General features: G+C 43.5%; 2 protein-coding genes across 2 annotated transcripts in view; both read left to right on the forward strand.

The window, feature by feature from the left end:
* The first annotated feature begins 6,094 nt into the window (after nucleotides 1-6,094).
* PCDHGB4 (protocadherin gamma subfamily B, 4) overlaps nucleotides 6,095-16,544 on the forward strand; it is a 129,471-nt gene continuing 119,021 nt past the window's right edge. The window contains exon 1 of the mRNA NM_001102513.1: nucleotides 6,095-8,668. Coding sequence (NP_001095983.1) covers nucleotides 6,272-8,668 — 2,397 coding nt within the window. The 5' untranslated portion in view covers nucleotides 6,095-6,271. The remainder of the gene's footprint in view (nucleotides 8,669-16,544) is intronic.
* PCDHGA8 (protocadherin gamma subfamily A, 8) overlaps nucleotides 11,412-16,544 on the forward strand; it is a 124,154-nt gene continuing 119,021 nt past the window's right edge. Inside the window, 1 exon segment of the mRNA NM_001099705.1 lies at nucleotides 11,412-13,993. Coding sequence (NP_001093175.1) covers nucleotides 11,570-13,993 — 2,424 coding nt within the window. The 5' untranslated portion in view covers nucleotides 11,412-11,569.

Consider the following 16,544-nt stretch of genomic DNA (forward strand, 5'->3'; position numbering starts at 1 on the left):
GTGCTGCTAGCTACTCCCCAGGGCTTAAAATAATTTATAAAGCAAGGCTATTTCTTACTAGGTTTTCATTTCAAAACAGGCCACTCTCTTCTGCAACTATGTGAAAGAAACTTTGTTTTATTTCCACCAGCAAAGAGTAACCTCGGATCCATCAACAATTGAGTTTTACTTCATTAATAGCAGTGGAGCAATGAGTACCTCTAAGGATCTGCTCAGGATAGTCCAGCATGTATGCTCAAAGGTTGTTCAGAGACCCATCTTTTCTCAAGTATAGGGTATGATGATTATTTAAATTGCATAATTAAAAGAAGCAGTGATACCAACACTTATGAATCCACAGCCAGTGGAATCTGCAAATTTCTGTCTTCTCTACAAAATGAGTTGCTTCTATAGCTGATTGTAGCTGCTTGGCTTCTCACCTATTTCTAATGGCACTCTTTGAGCATAAAGCATCAGTCAGGGCCAACGATGATTCCCTTTTTTTCTTCTTAGGAGATTGGGAGTGTGGATATTTCTATTCCTACATTGGTTCTATGATTATATAGTCAAGGATAAAGCAATTCCCTCTCATTTTAAAATTTATTAAAATAAAGGAATTGAACTAAACAGTCTCTAAGGTTTCATTCAATAAAAAGTTATTACATTACTCCTCTGTGTATTAAAGATAAAATGGACTCTCTGCCTTATTACATAGCTGTGTCTAGAACATAGAATATGTTCAGTATTATTGAATTAATTTAAATATGCTGATATAAATGTTTCTACATAATATCTTACATATACAGATCTTTTACACACCTTTTAAAAATAAATCATACTTGTTTTATCTCCATGACTGATTTTTATCTATGTGAACTGAAGTGTGAGGCAGTGTCTAACAATCATTTCAAAGTTGCAATGCAGAGCAGAGAATTTAAAAGAAATTATCTGGGATTAATAAACACCCATCCATGAACATTGTTACATTGTCACAGTTTTTTAAAATTTATTTTAAATGATATATCAGAGATGCATGAATTGAAGAAATAAAAGAATTTCAAAGGATAAAACAACTTTCTGAAAAATCAGTTATTTTGCTTCAGTATGGTGCAGTAACTTAGTAAGGACTCTGAGCGCCGCTGTTCACCAATCGGGAAAAATGGTTCACAAGATCCGCCGGAACCACTGAGCTTTTACATCACAAAGAAACGCCAGACTGAGATAAACTGTCTTCCAAGCTGCACTAAATTCAGGCCTCTATACCACTGGATTCTGGGTTTCTTTTCCGAATACACAGGGCTTCACGCAGACGTCCTGTCATCCAGAAATATAACAGGAGATAGGCCAGTGTCTAAAGATCAGCAGGACAAGAATGGCGGCTCGGCAGAGGGGAGGGGACTACAGAGCATTCATCCTGCTCTCCATTCTCCTGGGGACCCAGAGCGAAGTCTGGGCAGCACAGATTCTCTACTCCGTGCCGGAGGAGACAGAGACGGCGTCTTTTGTCGGTAATATCGCCAAGGATCTGGGACTGGAGCCAAAGGACCTGGAGGAGCGCGGGGTCCGCATCGTCTCCAGAGGTAGGACGCAGCTCTTCTCTCTGAATCCGCGAAGCGGCAGCTTGGTCACCGCGGGCAGGATAGACCGGGAGGAGCTCTGCGCCCAGAGCGCGCGGTGTCTGGTGAACTTTAACATCCTGGTGGAAGATAAAATGAATCTTTATCGTATAGAAGTGGAAATAATGGATATTAATGACAACGCTCCTAAATTCTTGACGGAAGAAATGAATGTGAAAATAATGGAAAATACAGCTCCTGGGGTACGATTTCCGTTAAATGAGGCTAGGGATCCGGATGTGGGCACGAACTCTCTCCAGAGCTACCACCTCAGCCCCAATCGCCACTTCTCCCTGGTTGTGCACACCGGAGAGGATGGAACTAAATATCCGGAATTAGTGCTGGAACAGGTACTGGACCGGGAAGAAGTGGCAACTCACCACCTTCTCCTCACCGCCTCTGACGGCGGTGACCCACCACGATCCGGAACCGCCCGTGTCCAAGTAACAGCGGTGGACGTGAATGATCATGCGCCAATCTTCTCTTTGCCCCAGTACCAAGTAACTGTCCCTGAGAACGTGCCAGTGGGCACAAGACTGCTGACGATAAGTGCTATAGATCTGGATGAGGGAGTGAACGGGGAAGTGACATACTCTTTTCCGAAAATTACTCCAAAAATTCTACAGATATTCCAGCTGAACTCTCACACAGGAGAATTATCGACTCTAGATGGCCTAGATTATGAAGAATCTGGCTACTATGAAATGGAAGTTCAAGCTCAGGATGGTCCTGGTAGTATGACAAGGGCTAAAGTACTGATCACAATTTTAGATGTGAATGACAATGCCCCGGAAGTGACTGTAACATCTGTAAGCAGCTCAATCCCCGAAGACACTCCTCCTGGAACAGTAGTGGCGCTTTTCTATCTTCAAGACCGAGATTCTGGGAAGAATGGCCAGGTGACCTGCACTATTTCAGAAGATCTGCCTTTTAAATTAGAAAGATCTATAGACAACTATTACAGATTGGTGACAGCAGAAAACCTAGACCGGGAAAAATTCTCTGCGTATAACATCACGCTGAAAGCCACAGATGGTGGAAGCCCACCCTTGTCCACGACAACTCACATCACCATGAATGTGGCAGACACCAACGACAACCCACCTGCCTTCCTGCATTCCTCATACTTTGTCTATGTGCCTGAGAATAACCCCAGAGGCACCTCCATCTTCTCAGTGACTGCACATGACCCTGACAGCAACGAGAACGCCCGTGTCACATACTCCCTATCTGAAGATACTCTCCAGGGGCCATCTGTGTCCTCCTACGTCTCCATCAACTCAGGTACTGGTGTGCTCTATGCACTGCACTCCTTCGACTATGAGCAGTTTCGGGACCTGCAGTTGAGAGTGACTGCAAGTGACAGTGGGGACCCACCACTCAGCAGCAATGTGTCTCTGAGCATATTTGTGCTGGACCAGAATGACAACACACCTGAGATTCTATACCCTTCCCTCCCCACTGACGGTTCTACTGGTGTGGAGCTGGCACCCCGTTCTGCAGAGCCTGGCTACCTGGTCACCAAGGTGGTGGCAGTGGACAGAGACTCGGGACAGAACGCCTGGCTGTCCTACCGTCTGCTCAAGGCCAGTGAGCCAGGGCTCTTTGTGGTGGGACTGCACACGGGCGAGGTGCGCACAGCGCGGGCCCTGCTGGACAGAGACGCGCTCAAGCAGAGCTTGGTGGTGGCAGTCCAGGATCATGGGCAGCCCCCTCTCTCGGCCACTGTCACACTCACGGTGGCTGTGGCCGACAGCATCCCAGATGTCCTGGCAGACCTGGGTGGCCCAGAGGTCCCTCACGACTCTGACGCTTCAGGCCTCACGCTGTACCTGGTGGTGGCTGTGGCTGCAGTGTCCTGTGTCTTCCTCGCCTTTGTCATCGTGCTACTGGCGCTCAGACTGCGGCGTTGGCGCAGATCTCACATGCTGCAAGCTTCGGGAGGTGTCCCCGGAAGTGTACCGGCATCTCAGTTTGTGGGCGTGGATGGGGTGCAGGCTTTTCTGCAGACCTATTCGCACGAGGTCTCACTCACCGCAGACTCTCGGAGGAGTCACGTGATCTTCCCGCAACCCAACTATGCAGACACACTCATCAGCCAGGAGAGCTATGAGAAAAAGGATCCCTTGTTAACATCCATAGATTTTCTTGAATGTAAGGATGAAGCCCACAGTATTCAGGTGAGTTCAGTCATTCATTCATCTTTATATGGTCGAGAAATTATATTTTGTGTAAATGTTATTGTTTTTCGAAACGTGTGATTTGAAGATGGAGTTAAAAAAACTTTCAAGTGATAAAGCAAGATTGTTTATTTCAGTGGTGATTTTTTAACATGGAACACTTATTGACAGAGTGTTTTAGTACCATATTTACGGTGAAAGCATATGGACAAGATTGTGAATAAGTGGATAATCACATTTTTATGTTTTGCAATTATGTTCCTCATGGTGTTCTTAATTCATGTATTTTATAAATGAGAATGAATTGTTAAATCTTATTACACAAGGTTAGCAAGAAAGTACACCTCAGCCTTCTCAGAATTCTCTTTAGATCAGATCTGTAAAAGGTTGTTGAAGACATTTTCAGTCTGCAAACTTTTTTTTCTGTGCCCTGCTTCCACTTCCATGTACCTCTCTTTGGTGGCCTTGAAACATCTCAGTTGCTCTTGACCTATTTAAACTTTAATCGCCTATTAAAGCCAGATTCTGGTAGAAGTTTTGTTGATGCTTAAAGGATGAAATTTATGTGTCAGGCTTCACTAAGATCTTTATCAATGACAGACATGGAGTCTAATGGCATACTAAAGATTGTTGTCCAAAATCAATAAAATGAGATATCAAATAGTGTTAAGTGTTATAAGTAACATTTGTGAAATAGGCCATTGCATGTTTTTAACCCAAATTTTGATGTGTTGTCTTAGTGATGCAGTCACGCAAAGTGTGTATGTTGGCTCTACAAGTAGGGGAGTTGGGATGCTGGCTTTATGAAACAACCATGTCATACACTCAAGTCCTAGAGCAGAAGTGAATTTTACTTATTGGGTCTGTTGAAAAATTCAGAGACAATTTAATCTGTAATTAACTACATCTTCACTTGTTATATAACATTTTAGTAAAACTCAATACAGCAGTTGACTAGTATCAAGAAGTAGTTGATGACAAGGTAATCTTGTCTGAATGTTAAGAGAACAATTTTTTTCTAGCATAAAGTCTAGCATATGTTTTTCTTCCATAAGGTGGTGGTTTGCATCTAAAGATCTGTGCAATCCTGTGGAAGTACATTTCATACATTCTGTAACATTCAGATGTACAGTCACTAGGGGGAGAGGACAGTGTTACATTTTGTGGGGCAGAAATGTGATTATAAGATATTTTGAAAAAGAACCCTCCAATTAAATTTATTATTAAAAATACTTTTAAACAAAGGGGAGAGATCATCACTAAAGTCAGTGAGCTATTATACATTTTCTAGGGACTGTTTCCTTCAACTGTCATTATGGGATGTGATAAGTACAAAAGTGGGAACAAGTGCCTCAGTACAATAGACCTTGTTAGTGAGTTTGTGATGCAAAGCAAAATATAATTTTCCCCTGGTAGTTTTGGAGACTCAAGTTGAATTTTATACCCAGGAAAATAATCATGCAATGGGAAGGAGAGGATAGGCTCTTTTCTGAAAGGCTATAATCATTTCTTCAAGTGAGATCTCAGAATTGAAAACCAAATATTACTATAAAGAAATTGCTAAAATTATTTTGGAACAAGAGAGGGATGTATAAATTGTGCCTTTTGAAAGACATGATTTCACCATTACTGTTGCCCTCTGGGAAGAAAAATGGAAATAGGTACCAAAAATGTAAGGAAGAATAAGGAAAAAGGTGACAAGGAAAGAAAGATGAAACCTTATCCAATATATTGCTAATTAATGAGTATTTACAACAGCTATGATCTGAGATCCTTTGAGCCAAATCTGTGTTATAGTTATCCTATTACTAGTGCGGATTTGAAGGTTGGGGAGTAATTATGTCAACGTATAGATGTTTATGTATTAAACCTACCGATTGACCTAAAAACCTGGAAAGTTGGGATGATGATGCTTCTAATAGTACGAATTAAATATTACCAAATATGCGTGCGTACTCAGTCGCTAAGTCGTGTCCAACTCTTGACACTACGGATTCCTCTGTTCATGGGATTTCCCAAACAAGAATACCAGAATGGGTTGCCATTTCCTTCCCCAGGGGATCTTCCCGACCCAGGAGTCAAACACGCGCCTCCAGCATGACAGGTGGATTCTTTACCGCTGAGCCACCTGGGAAGCGTGTTATTAAACATACTTACGTCTTTAAAAAATGATTTTTCAGCTGGATACACGGTGGTAGTGACGGTAGCTGGTTAAACTGAAGCAGCAGGGGCTGCAGTTTCACAGTGCGGACTCTGGGCGCCGCTGTTGGCCAAAGTCGAGAGCTTGGCGCTGGCGATCCCGTCGCGCAGCCGCAGAGCACTTTCCCTGTCAAGACTCGCTAGTGTTGTCTTTCCACCGATTCCTCCTCTGGAGAAGAAACCCTGCCTGACCCTCACGCCGAAAATAAAGCTGTTGGGAGCTCCGGACAACTGCAACATTATTTGTAATCCGGCGTCTCCAAGCCGGTGAGCAAACTAAGGGGGGAAGCAAGAGGGATGGGGAGCGGCGCTGGGAAGAGCGGCTGGGCTGAGAGGCGGCCAGTGCTCTTTCCGTTCCTGCTGTCTTTGTTCTGCCTGGCGCTCTCTGAGCAGATCCACTACAGGATTCCCGAGGAGATGCCCGAGGGCTCGGTGGTGGGGAATCTCTCCAAGGACCTGAGACTCAGTGTCCACGAGTTACCGACTCGAAAACTGCGCGTCAGTTCGGAGAAGCCTTACTTCGCTGTGAGCGCGGAGAGCGGGGAGTTACTTGTGAGCAGCAGGCTAGACCGGGAGCAGATATGCGGGAAGAAGTCAGCTTGTGCTCTGGAATTTGAGGTTGTTGCTGAAAATCCATTGAACTTTTATCACGTGAATGTAGAGATCGAGGATGTCAATGACCACACGCCTAAATTCTCGCAAAATTCCTTTGAGCTGCAAATAAGTGAGTCCACAAAGTCCGGGGCACGATTTATTTTAGGATCTGCCCATGATGCAGATATTGGTACCAATTCCCTACAGAATTACCAGCTCAGTCCTGATGATCATTTCTCACTTGTGATTAAAGAGAAGTTGGATGGCAGTAAATACCCTGAGCTGGTACTAATGACACCTTTAGACAGAGAAGAACAGAAATCCTACCACTTGACCTTGACGGCCTTGGACTTCGGGGATCCACCCCTGAGCAGTGCTGCACAGATACAAGTCCTGGTAACTGATGCCAACGATAACCCTCCAGTGTTCAGCCAAGAACTATACAGGGTGGAGCTTCCAGAAAATGTGCTTCCAGGTACCACTGTGCTTAGAGTAATGGCCACTGACCAAGATGACGGTGTCAATGCCGAGATCACTTTCTCTTTCACTGAAGCAGGCCAGATTACCCAGTTTGACCTGAATTCTAATACTGGGGAAATTATTATTCTAAATACATTAGATTTTGAGGAAGTGAAAGAATATTCCATAGTTTTGGAAGCAAAGGATGGTGGAGGAATGATTGCCCAGTGTACAGTGGAGATAGAAGTCCTAGACATAAATGACAATGCCCCAGAAGTGGTATTCCAATCTCTACCGGATTTTATTATGGAGGACACCAAGCTGGGAACACACATTGCTTTGCTCAAAATCCGAGACAAGGATTCCGGACACAATGGAGAGGTTATTTGTAAATTAGAAGGCGATGTTCCATTTAAAATACTGACTTCTTCAAGGAACACATATAAATTAGTTACAGATGGAGTTCTAGACCGCGAACAGACCCCTGGGTATAACATCACCATCACAGCCACTGACAAAGGCAAGCCACCCCTCTCCTCCAGCTCAAGCATCACGCTGCACATCGGTGATGTAAACGACAACATGCCAGTTTTTGAACGGGCTTCCTATGTGGTCCATGTAGCAGAGAACAATCCTCCTGGTGCCTCCATCACTCAAGTAAGCGCCTTCGACCCTGACCTAGGGCCCAACGGCCACGTCTCCTACTCCATCGTGGCCAGCGACCTGGAGCCACGCGCGCTGTCGTCCTACGTGTCCGTGAACCCGCAGAGCGGAGTGGTGTTCGCGCAGCGCGCCTTCGACCACGAGCAGCTACGCGCTTTCGAACTGACGCTGCAGGCCCGCGACCACGGCTCGCCAGCGCTCAGCTCCAACGTGAGCCTGCGCGTGCTGGTGGGCGACCGCAACGACAACGCGCCCAGGGTGCTGTACCCGGCGCTGGGGCCCGACGGCTCGGCGCTCTTCGACACGGTGCCCCGCGCCGCGCAGCCCGGCTACCTAGTCACCAAGGTGGTGGCGGTGGACGCAGATTCTGGACACAACGCCTGGCTGTCCTACCACGTGCTGCAGGCCAACGAGCCCGGACTGTTCAGCGTGGGGCTGCGCACGGGCGAGGTGCGCACGGCGAGGGCCTTGGGCGACAGGGACGCGGCCCGCCAGCGCCTGCTGGTCGCTGTGCGCGATGGGGGACAGCCGCCCCTCTCGGCCACCGCCACGCTGCTCCTGGTTTTCGCCGACAGCCTGCAGGAGGCGCTGCCGGACCTCAGTGACCGGCCCTCGCCCTCTGACCCCCAGGCTGAGCTGCAGTTTTACCTGGTGGTGGCCTTGGCCTTGATCTCGGTGCTCTTCCTCCTGGCGGTGATTCTGGCGGTCGCCCTACAACTGCGACGCTCCTCCAGCCCTGCTGCTTGGGGCTGCTTTAAGCCTGGTCTCTGTGTCAAGTCTGAACCTGGGGTTCTCCCCAACTACAGTGAAGGAACTTTACCTTATTCGTACAATCTGTGTGTTGCCCATACTGGAAAGACAGAGTTTAATTTTCTAAAATGTAGTGAGCAGTTGAATTCAGGACAAAACATACTTTCTGGTGATTCATCTGGAGCCTTATTTCCCTTTTGTAATTCCAATGAGTCGACTTCTCATCAGGTGAGTTTCCTGTAAGTATAACCCGCTTTTTATTGTGTCGACAGTTCTCCATATTCATAGGAAAAAAGTGGCACATCTCTGTTTTAGTTCATTTTGCTTCACTGAGGTTTGAAGATACTCCAGTTTTGTTTTGATTTTTCACATTGATGATTTATGGCAAGCCTGAGTCAATCAAGTCTATATTCACCATTTGTACAACAGCATTTCCTCACTTCATGTGTCTGTGTTGCTGCTGCTGCTGCTAAGTCGCTTCAGTCTGACTCTGTGTGACCCCATAGACAGCAGCCCACCAGGCTCTGTGGTCCCTGGGATTCTCCAGGCAAGAACACTGGAGTGGGTTGCCATTTCCCATTTGGTAAATCTCAAAGTATTTCAAACTTTTTAAAATTATAGTCATCATGTGAAAGTGAAAGTGTTAAAGTGTTAGTCCCTCAGTCATGTCCCATTCTGCGACCCCGTGGACCCAGCACTGGAGACCACCAGGCTCATCTGTCCATGGAATTCTCCAGACAAGAATACTGGAGTGAGTAGTCATTCTCTTCTCCAAGGGATCTTCCCTACCCAGGGATTGAACCCTGGTTTCCTGCATTGCAGGCAGGTTCTTCATCATCTGAGCCACTAGGGAAGCCCTGTGGTGATCTATAATCAGTGATCTTGGATGTTACCATTACAAAAAGATTATGTTCGACCCACCAAAGGCTCCAGTGATGGTTAGTGTTTTTTAGCAATAAAGTATTTTTAATTAAGGTATGTACTTTTTTAGATATAATGCTATTGCATACTTAAAACATAACTTTTATACACACTGGGAAACCAAAACTTTCGTGACCCACTTTATTGTGCTGTTCTCTTTATTGTAGTGGTCTGGAACCAAACATAAAATGTCTCCAAATGCATCTATACAAATTTTAGATCTAAACATTGTCTTAAGAATGTAGTAACCAGTCAAAAAGCTGTCATACCATTTTTCAAAGGAGGTTGAATTCAGGGAAATTATGTGTCTTTTAGTGGTGTCTTACCAGGTTCATATTATAAAGCAGTGAAGTTGTGTTTTTTTCCATAGGGGAAACTTTTGGCAATGTTATATGGTTTCCCATAAAGCTACTGAGATTTTTCTCTAAATTTTTCTTTCTACAGATTAATAAATGATTTTTTTTCAACTAGACACACTGTAAATGTAAAAGTAGGCAATCATATAAATCTTAAAAGAAAAACAAGCTGAAATTAGATATTTTTCTTAATTGATTTAGCTGTTATTGTTTCCATACTAATCTGATACTTTGTTTCCTATATTTACTTCTCTTTTGCTTCAAAGCACTAGAATAAGGTCGATTAACCTAGATTTTTATGTAGATGTACCTACTGTAATTGTGTTCATTGTACTGTGTGTATAAATGTGTGTAAAATCATTTTACTTGACTAAGTGCAGCACAGGTTCACTATGCTCATCAGAAAATAAAAGCGTGTTCTCCTTACTTGCAGCATAGGTTTTTCAGGATTAACCTGTAGTAATGCTCATTCTATAGGCTCCTCCATCAAAGAAAACACAATGTTTTGGCCTCTGTTGTTCCTCTTACACACACTTCTCCTACATAATTTTTGAAATGTCTGTTTTGCAGACCTAAACTAATATAGCTAGAGGTCTTCTAGTCATTCTACTATCTCTAGGAGAAAATGGAATGTTGAAATCTTCAAATTTAGACAAGATTAGCAGTCTCAAGTGGATATAGTTACATATACAAGATAGCAATACATTGTATCAGGCTTTTGCTGTACTTCCCTTAGTAACTGCTTCAATTAATGGCCATTTTACAAACTGCTGAAGGAAAAAGACATTTATTCTTGCACTGGCACTTTTTGACTCCTTAGTGATAATTATGTGTTTCTTACTTTTGTGATTCTTTTGATCAAAGTAGTAGTTAAGGTAAAATTACCTTTAGGCTATTTGTTTACCTTTAGAAGTTAACTGAGTTGGCTTTAAAATGTAATCACCTCTCATAGGCAGAAGAATAGATAGAAATTTGCTTTCGATTATATATTCATTTGTACCTTTCAAGTATTTTCTATTCAAATAGAAATTATATAAAATTTTGTCTGTGATATAACTTGAAAGTAAAAGCATTTATCCTATTAAAATTTCACAATATTAATTTCAAAACACTACTGTGTGACTAAAACCGCATTTTAAAAAGAAAATTAAAAGGCAACCACTCTACAAAAAGTTTACTATATTGATTAAATTGGTTTAAAACCAAATAAAACAACTTCTGAATCAGTCATCTCCAATAGGTATATTTTAGCCTAAAAATGAATTAATTTCCAGTAATGAGTGGGATCCTTACTTAGTTGATAAGATACTGAAGATATTAACAATAATGCTTAGAGCATAATAAATAAAATTTTATTTTTAAAACAGTAAATACAGTACAGAACTTTGAGTAATTTAATATGATATAAACCCCAAAATCTGGTTATGTAATAATACTTTGTAAGACTTTAACCCTATTTCATTCCATATTTCTTGGAAATTATTTTTAAAATATGAGTTCAGGGATAATTTATTCCAAACAGACTATAGAAAATAAGTAGCAATTTTCCCCCTAGCAATCTAGCATAGGATATTACAAATGTAAGTGACTGCAGTAACTGCCTAGGACTCTGAGCGCCGCTGTTCACCTACTTGGAGATAAAGTAACCAAAAACCAGCCGGAAACTCAGGGCTCTCACCTCACAAGAGATCCGCAGATCTCACAAACCAACTGGAGGCCTGCGGCAAAATTCCATCCCTAAATTTGGGATACTCCAACTTTCCAGAAGATGATCTCTATAACTTCAGGAACAAGGTAAACAAAACATATATGCCCAGTGAAGATTCTGAGTGGATTCCATAGCGAAAGAACAATGGCCGCTCCAAAGAATTACGGAGGACGCGGCGAGCTGGTACTGCTGTGCGCGCTGCTGGGTGCGCTGGGAAAGATCGGGAGAGGACAGATCCACTACTCTGTGCCTGAAGAGACCGACAAAGGATCCTTCGTGGGTAACATCTCCAAGGACCTGGGGCTGGAGTCACAAGAGCTTTCGAAGCACGGAGTCCGCATCGTCTCCAGAGGTAGGACGCAGCTCTTTGCTCTAAATCCGCGAAGCGGCAGCTTGGTCACCGCGGGCAGGATAGACCGGGAGGAGCTCTGCGCTCAGAGCGCGCGATGTTTTGTAAATATTAACATCCTAGTTGAGGATGAAGGGAAACTTTGGGGAATAGAAGTAGAAATCACTGACATCAACGATAATAACCCAAAATTTCAGGTCGAAAATCTGGAAGTAAAAATTAACGAAATCGCTCTGCCCGGAACACGTTATCCACTGCCAGAGGCTGTGGACCCGGATGTGGGCTTGAATTCCCTGCAGAGCTACCAGCTCAGCCCCAATAACCACTTCTCCCTGGACGTGCAAACTGGAGACGACGGAGCTGTAAGCCCAGAGCTGGTGCTGGAGCGCGCCCTGGACCGCGAGGAGGAGGCTGCTCACTACCTGGTCCTCATCGCCACGGATGGAGGCGAACCGCGTCGCTCCAGCACAGTGCACATCCGAGTGACAGTGTTGGATACAAACGACAATGCCCCGGTTTTTGCTCAACCGATTTACCGAGTGAAAGTCCCAGAGAACGTGCCCCCGGGGACCCGGCTGCTTACTGTAAGCGCTAGCGACCCGGATGAAGGAACCAACGGGGAAGTGGCTTATAAATTCTGGAAAATTAGTGAAAAACAATCTCCGTTATTCCAGCTGAATGAAAATACTGGCGAAATATCAACAGCAAAGAGTTTAGATTATGAAGAATGTACATTTTATGATATGGAAATACAAGCTGAAGATGTGGGGGCACTTCTGGGGCGGACCAAAGTACTCATTTCAGTGGAAGATGTCAATGACAACAGACCCGAAGTGACCATTACATCTTTGTTTAGCCCAGTCCTGGAAAATACTCTTCCTGGGACAGTAATTGCCTTCTTGAATGTGCATGACCGAGACTCTGGGAAGAATGGTCAAGTTGTCTGTTATACACGTGATAATTTACCTTTTCAATTAGAAAAATCAATTGATAATTATTATAGATTGGTGACTTGGAAATATTTGGACCGAGAAAAGATCTCTATGTATAATATCACAGTGGCAGCCTCAGATCTAGGAACCCCACCTCTGTCTACTGAAATTCATATTGCCCTGCAAGTGGCAGACATCAATGACAATCCACCCATTTTCCCTCATGCCTCCTACTCAGCCTATATCCCAGAGAACAACCCCAGAGGTGCCTCCATCTTCTCTGTGACTGCTCATGACCATGACAGTGGCAGCAATGCCCAGGTCACTTACTCTCTGACCAAAGGCAGCATCATGGCGGTGCCTCTCTCCTCTTACGTCTCCATCAACTCTGACACTGGTGTCCTGTATGCTCTGCACTCCTTTGACTATGAGCAGATCCAAGACTTGCAGCTACTGGTGACAGCCCGTGACAATGGGGACCCTCAACTCAGCAGCAATGTGTCCCTGAGCCTGTTCATACTGGACCAGAACGACAATGCACCAGAGATTCTGTACCCCATGCTTCCCACTGATGGCTCCACGGGTGTGGAGCTGGCACCTCGCTCTGCAGAGCCAGGCTACCTTGTTACCAAGGTAGTGGCAGTGGACAGAGACTCAGGCCAGAACGCCTGGCTGTCCTACCGCCTACTCAAGGCCAGTGAGCCAGGGCTCTTCACGGTGGGGCTGCACACAGGCGAGGTACGCACGGCACGGGCCCTGCTGGACAGAGATTCGCTCAAGCAGAGCCTGGTGATGACAGTCCACGACCATGGGCAGCCCCCTCTCTCAGCCACCGTCACACTCACTGTGGCCGTAGCAGATAGCATCCCAGATGTCCTTGCTGACCTGGGTAGCATCAGGACCCTAACCAACTCTGAGGATTCAGACCTCACACTGTACCTGGTGGTGGCAGTGGCTGTTGTTTCCTGCATCTTCCTTGCCTTTGTCATCGTGCTGCTGTCGCTCAGACTATGGCGGTGGCACAAATCAAGACTTCTCCAGGCTTCCAGTGGTAGGTTAGCAGGCCTGCCAGCCTCAGGATTTGTGGGCATGGAAGGAGTACAGGCTTTCCTGCAGACCTACTCCCATGAAGTCTCCCTTACCTCTGACTCTCCGAGGAGTCACATGATCTTCCCCCAGCCCAACTATGCTGACATGCTCATTAGCCAAGACAGCTGTGAGAAAAATGATTCCTTGTTAACATCCATAGATTTTCATGAATGTAGGGATGAAGCTGCTGCTGTTCAGGTGAGTTTGGTTCATTGTTTATGTTTATTTCTTAGAGGAATTATATTTTTTTATAAATTTAATTTGTGTTTTGAAACATGCATTGTAAAGAAAGTTTAAAGATAGCTTTTAAGGTGTACCACAGAGTTTGGGGTTTGTGTTAGTGATACAATAAAATTGAGTTCTAATCATCATAATTGTTTCATCTGCTTTCCAAAGGCTTAGACAAGACTGTTTAAATATGAACTCTTAACTTCTTAAAACTTTTCATATTTTACCATAATTATCATCTATTCATTTAAGAAATAGCTACCCAACCACATAAGGTCAGTTCATTTTATATATAGGAATATATATGTGTGTGTGTGTACATGTGTATATGTATAGACACATAAAGGTATATATAAATTAGAACTTACAAAAATTATTGAGGTTTCTTAACCCTTGTATTAGCTTAGTAAAAGTAAAATACATGTCAGAATTTTTACGATTCTTAGGATTTCACCTAAAACTAAGTTCTTGAAATTTTTCTTCAGTTTAAACCTATTTTATGAGCTCTGTGTCTGTATCAGTACCCTTCAAAGCTTTAATACTTCTTGTATCTCAAAGCAAACATATTTTAAAGGGTGGTGGTAGGTAAGATTGGTTCCCAAATGTTGTGTGTCAGTGGTCACCCAGGACTCATACCAATGGAGACATGGCATCTAAAGCCTAAAATGGCCATTGCCCTCCCCATCAAATTTGAAATAAAATGTCATCTTAAAATTGTTGAAAGTTACCTCTGTAAAATGCAGAAGAACACATTTTATTAGAATTCCAGTGAGCTGTTTTGACTGTACAGTCATGTGAAATGTGCTGTGTTCTCAAGGTTAGAGTTTGAGAGTGTTAGTTTTAAGAAAAGAAGTTACATGTACACAAATTCTAAACAAACCAATTGGTTCAATTAAAAATGATTCCATTTGGGCTTCTGCATCCCTTGTTATAGCATTTAAATAAAACTAATGGTTGATTTGTCATCAGATGAGAGTGGAAAGTACAATGAATTATTTGTTATCAACTAAAAAGACATTTCTGAGGGATTGTGCTGTTTCTCCTCCAATCCACAGATAATGGTAGGAATTAGCTTTATATTCTGTAGTGTTTAGGTGTACAGTCACTTACGGAGACAACTATTTTGTTGACACTTTGCAAATTTAAAAAGTGAATGGAAAGTTGCCCCAGTACTCTTGCTGAAAGCATTCACTAATTGCAATAATAATAATAATAATAACCAATGGAGTAAAATAATGAGAACAAATGTCACTATATTCAGTGAATTTATGTAAATAAATTTACCATGAACTCAGTTCCTCCAATTCAGTATAAAATGTATACATAGATAAGGAAGTAATGCATTCTACTAGAATATCCCTTTGTGACTTTGTATTGACGGACAGACAAGTATTTCAATACATTTTAAGGGTGAATTTATATAAGATGTTGGGTATGACATGAGCCAGTTAATTCTGAGAAATGAAGTAGAAGGTACACCAAATAATCTCTGGCTACATCATAGGGGCAGTTTCTTTGAATGAATACTTCTTGAGTTAGAGTAAAAAGAAATTATTTTGTAAAGAGAGTGTTGATATCAGAGATGTTTAAGGATTGGTGCAAAATTACACAACTTTACAAAATAATTTGCACTAGTATTGATGTTCTCTAATATATGTGACATGAAGTAGCACTGATTATGTAGACATGTGGGGTAAACTAGGAATCAACGAAAGAAGCTTTAAAATTTTTTATATATCATAGCTAATAAACAGAAATGATTCATGGAATTGGTAGACAACAAACTCTCTGAGGGCAAGACCTGTGTCTTTTTCATTGTTCTATTGCCACTGACAAGGACAGTGCTTAGCACAAAGCAAAAGTTCAGTGTATGTTTGCAGAATGGTGAAATAAATGGACCAATATATATTAACTTTGTAAACAAACCCAACATGAATGATATTTCTAACAATTTAGAAACAAGACTTTAAATAAGCCTTGATGATTTAAAATATTAAATATATTAACGTAAAAATATGGCTTGTTAAATTTTAAACTGAAGCTGCAGGGGCTGTAGTTTACCAGTGCGGACTCTGGGCGCCGCTGTTGGCCAAAGTGGAGAACTTGGTACAGGGGACGTCCTCGCGCAGCCGCAGCTCACGTTCCCTGTCTCAGACTCGCTAGCGTAAGCCTTTCCACCGTTTACTTCTCTAGAGAAGAAACCCTGCCTGACCCTCATAAAGCTGCTGGGAGCTCCGGACAACTGCAACATAGACATTAGTTGTAATCCGGCGTCTCCAGGCCGGTGAGCAAACTAAGACGGGGGGTGGGGAGGGCGGGCAAGAGGGATGGGGAGCGGCGCTGGGAAGAGCGGCTGGGCTGAGAGGCGGCCAGTGCTCTTTCCGTTCCTGCTGTCTTTGTTCTGCCTGGCGCTCTCTGAGCAGATCCACTACAGGATTCCCGAGGAGATGCCCGAGGGCTCGGTGGTGGGGAATCTCGCCAAGGACCTGAGACTCAGTGTCCACGAGTTACCGACTCGAAA

The sequence above is a fragment of the Bos taurus genome, chromosome 7, assembly GCF_002263795.3.
Source record: "Bos taurus isolate L1 Dominette 01449 registration number 42190680 breed Hereford chromosome 7, ARS-UCD2.0, whole genome shotgun sequence".
Taxonomy (NCBI): Eukaryota; Metazoa; Chordata; class Mammalia; order Artiodactyla; family Bovidae; genus Bos; species Bos taurus.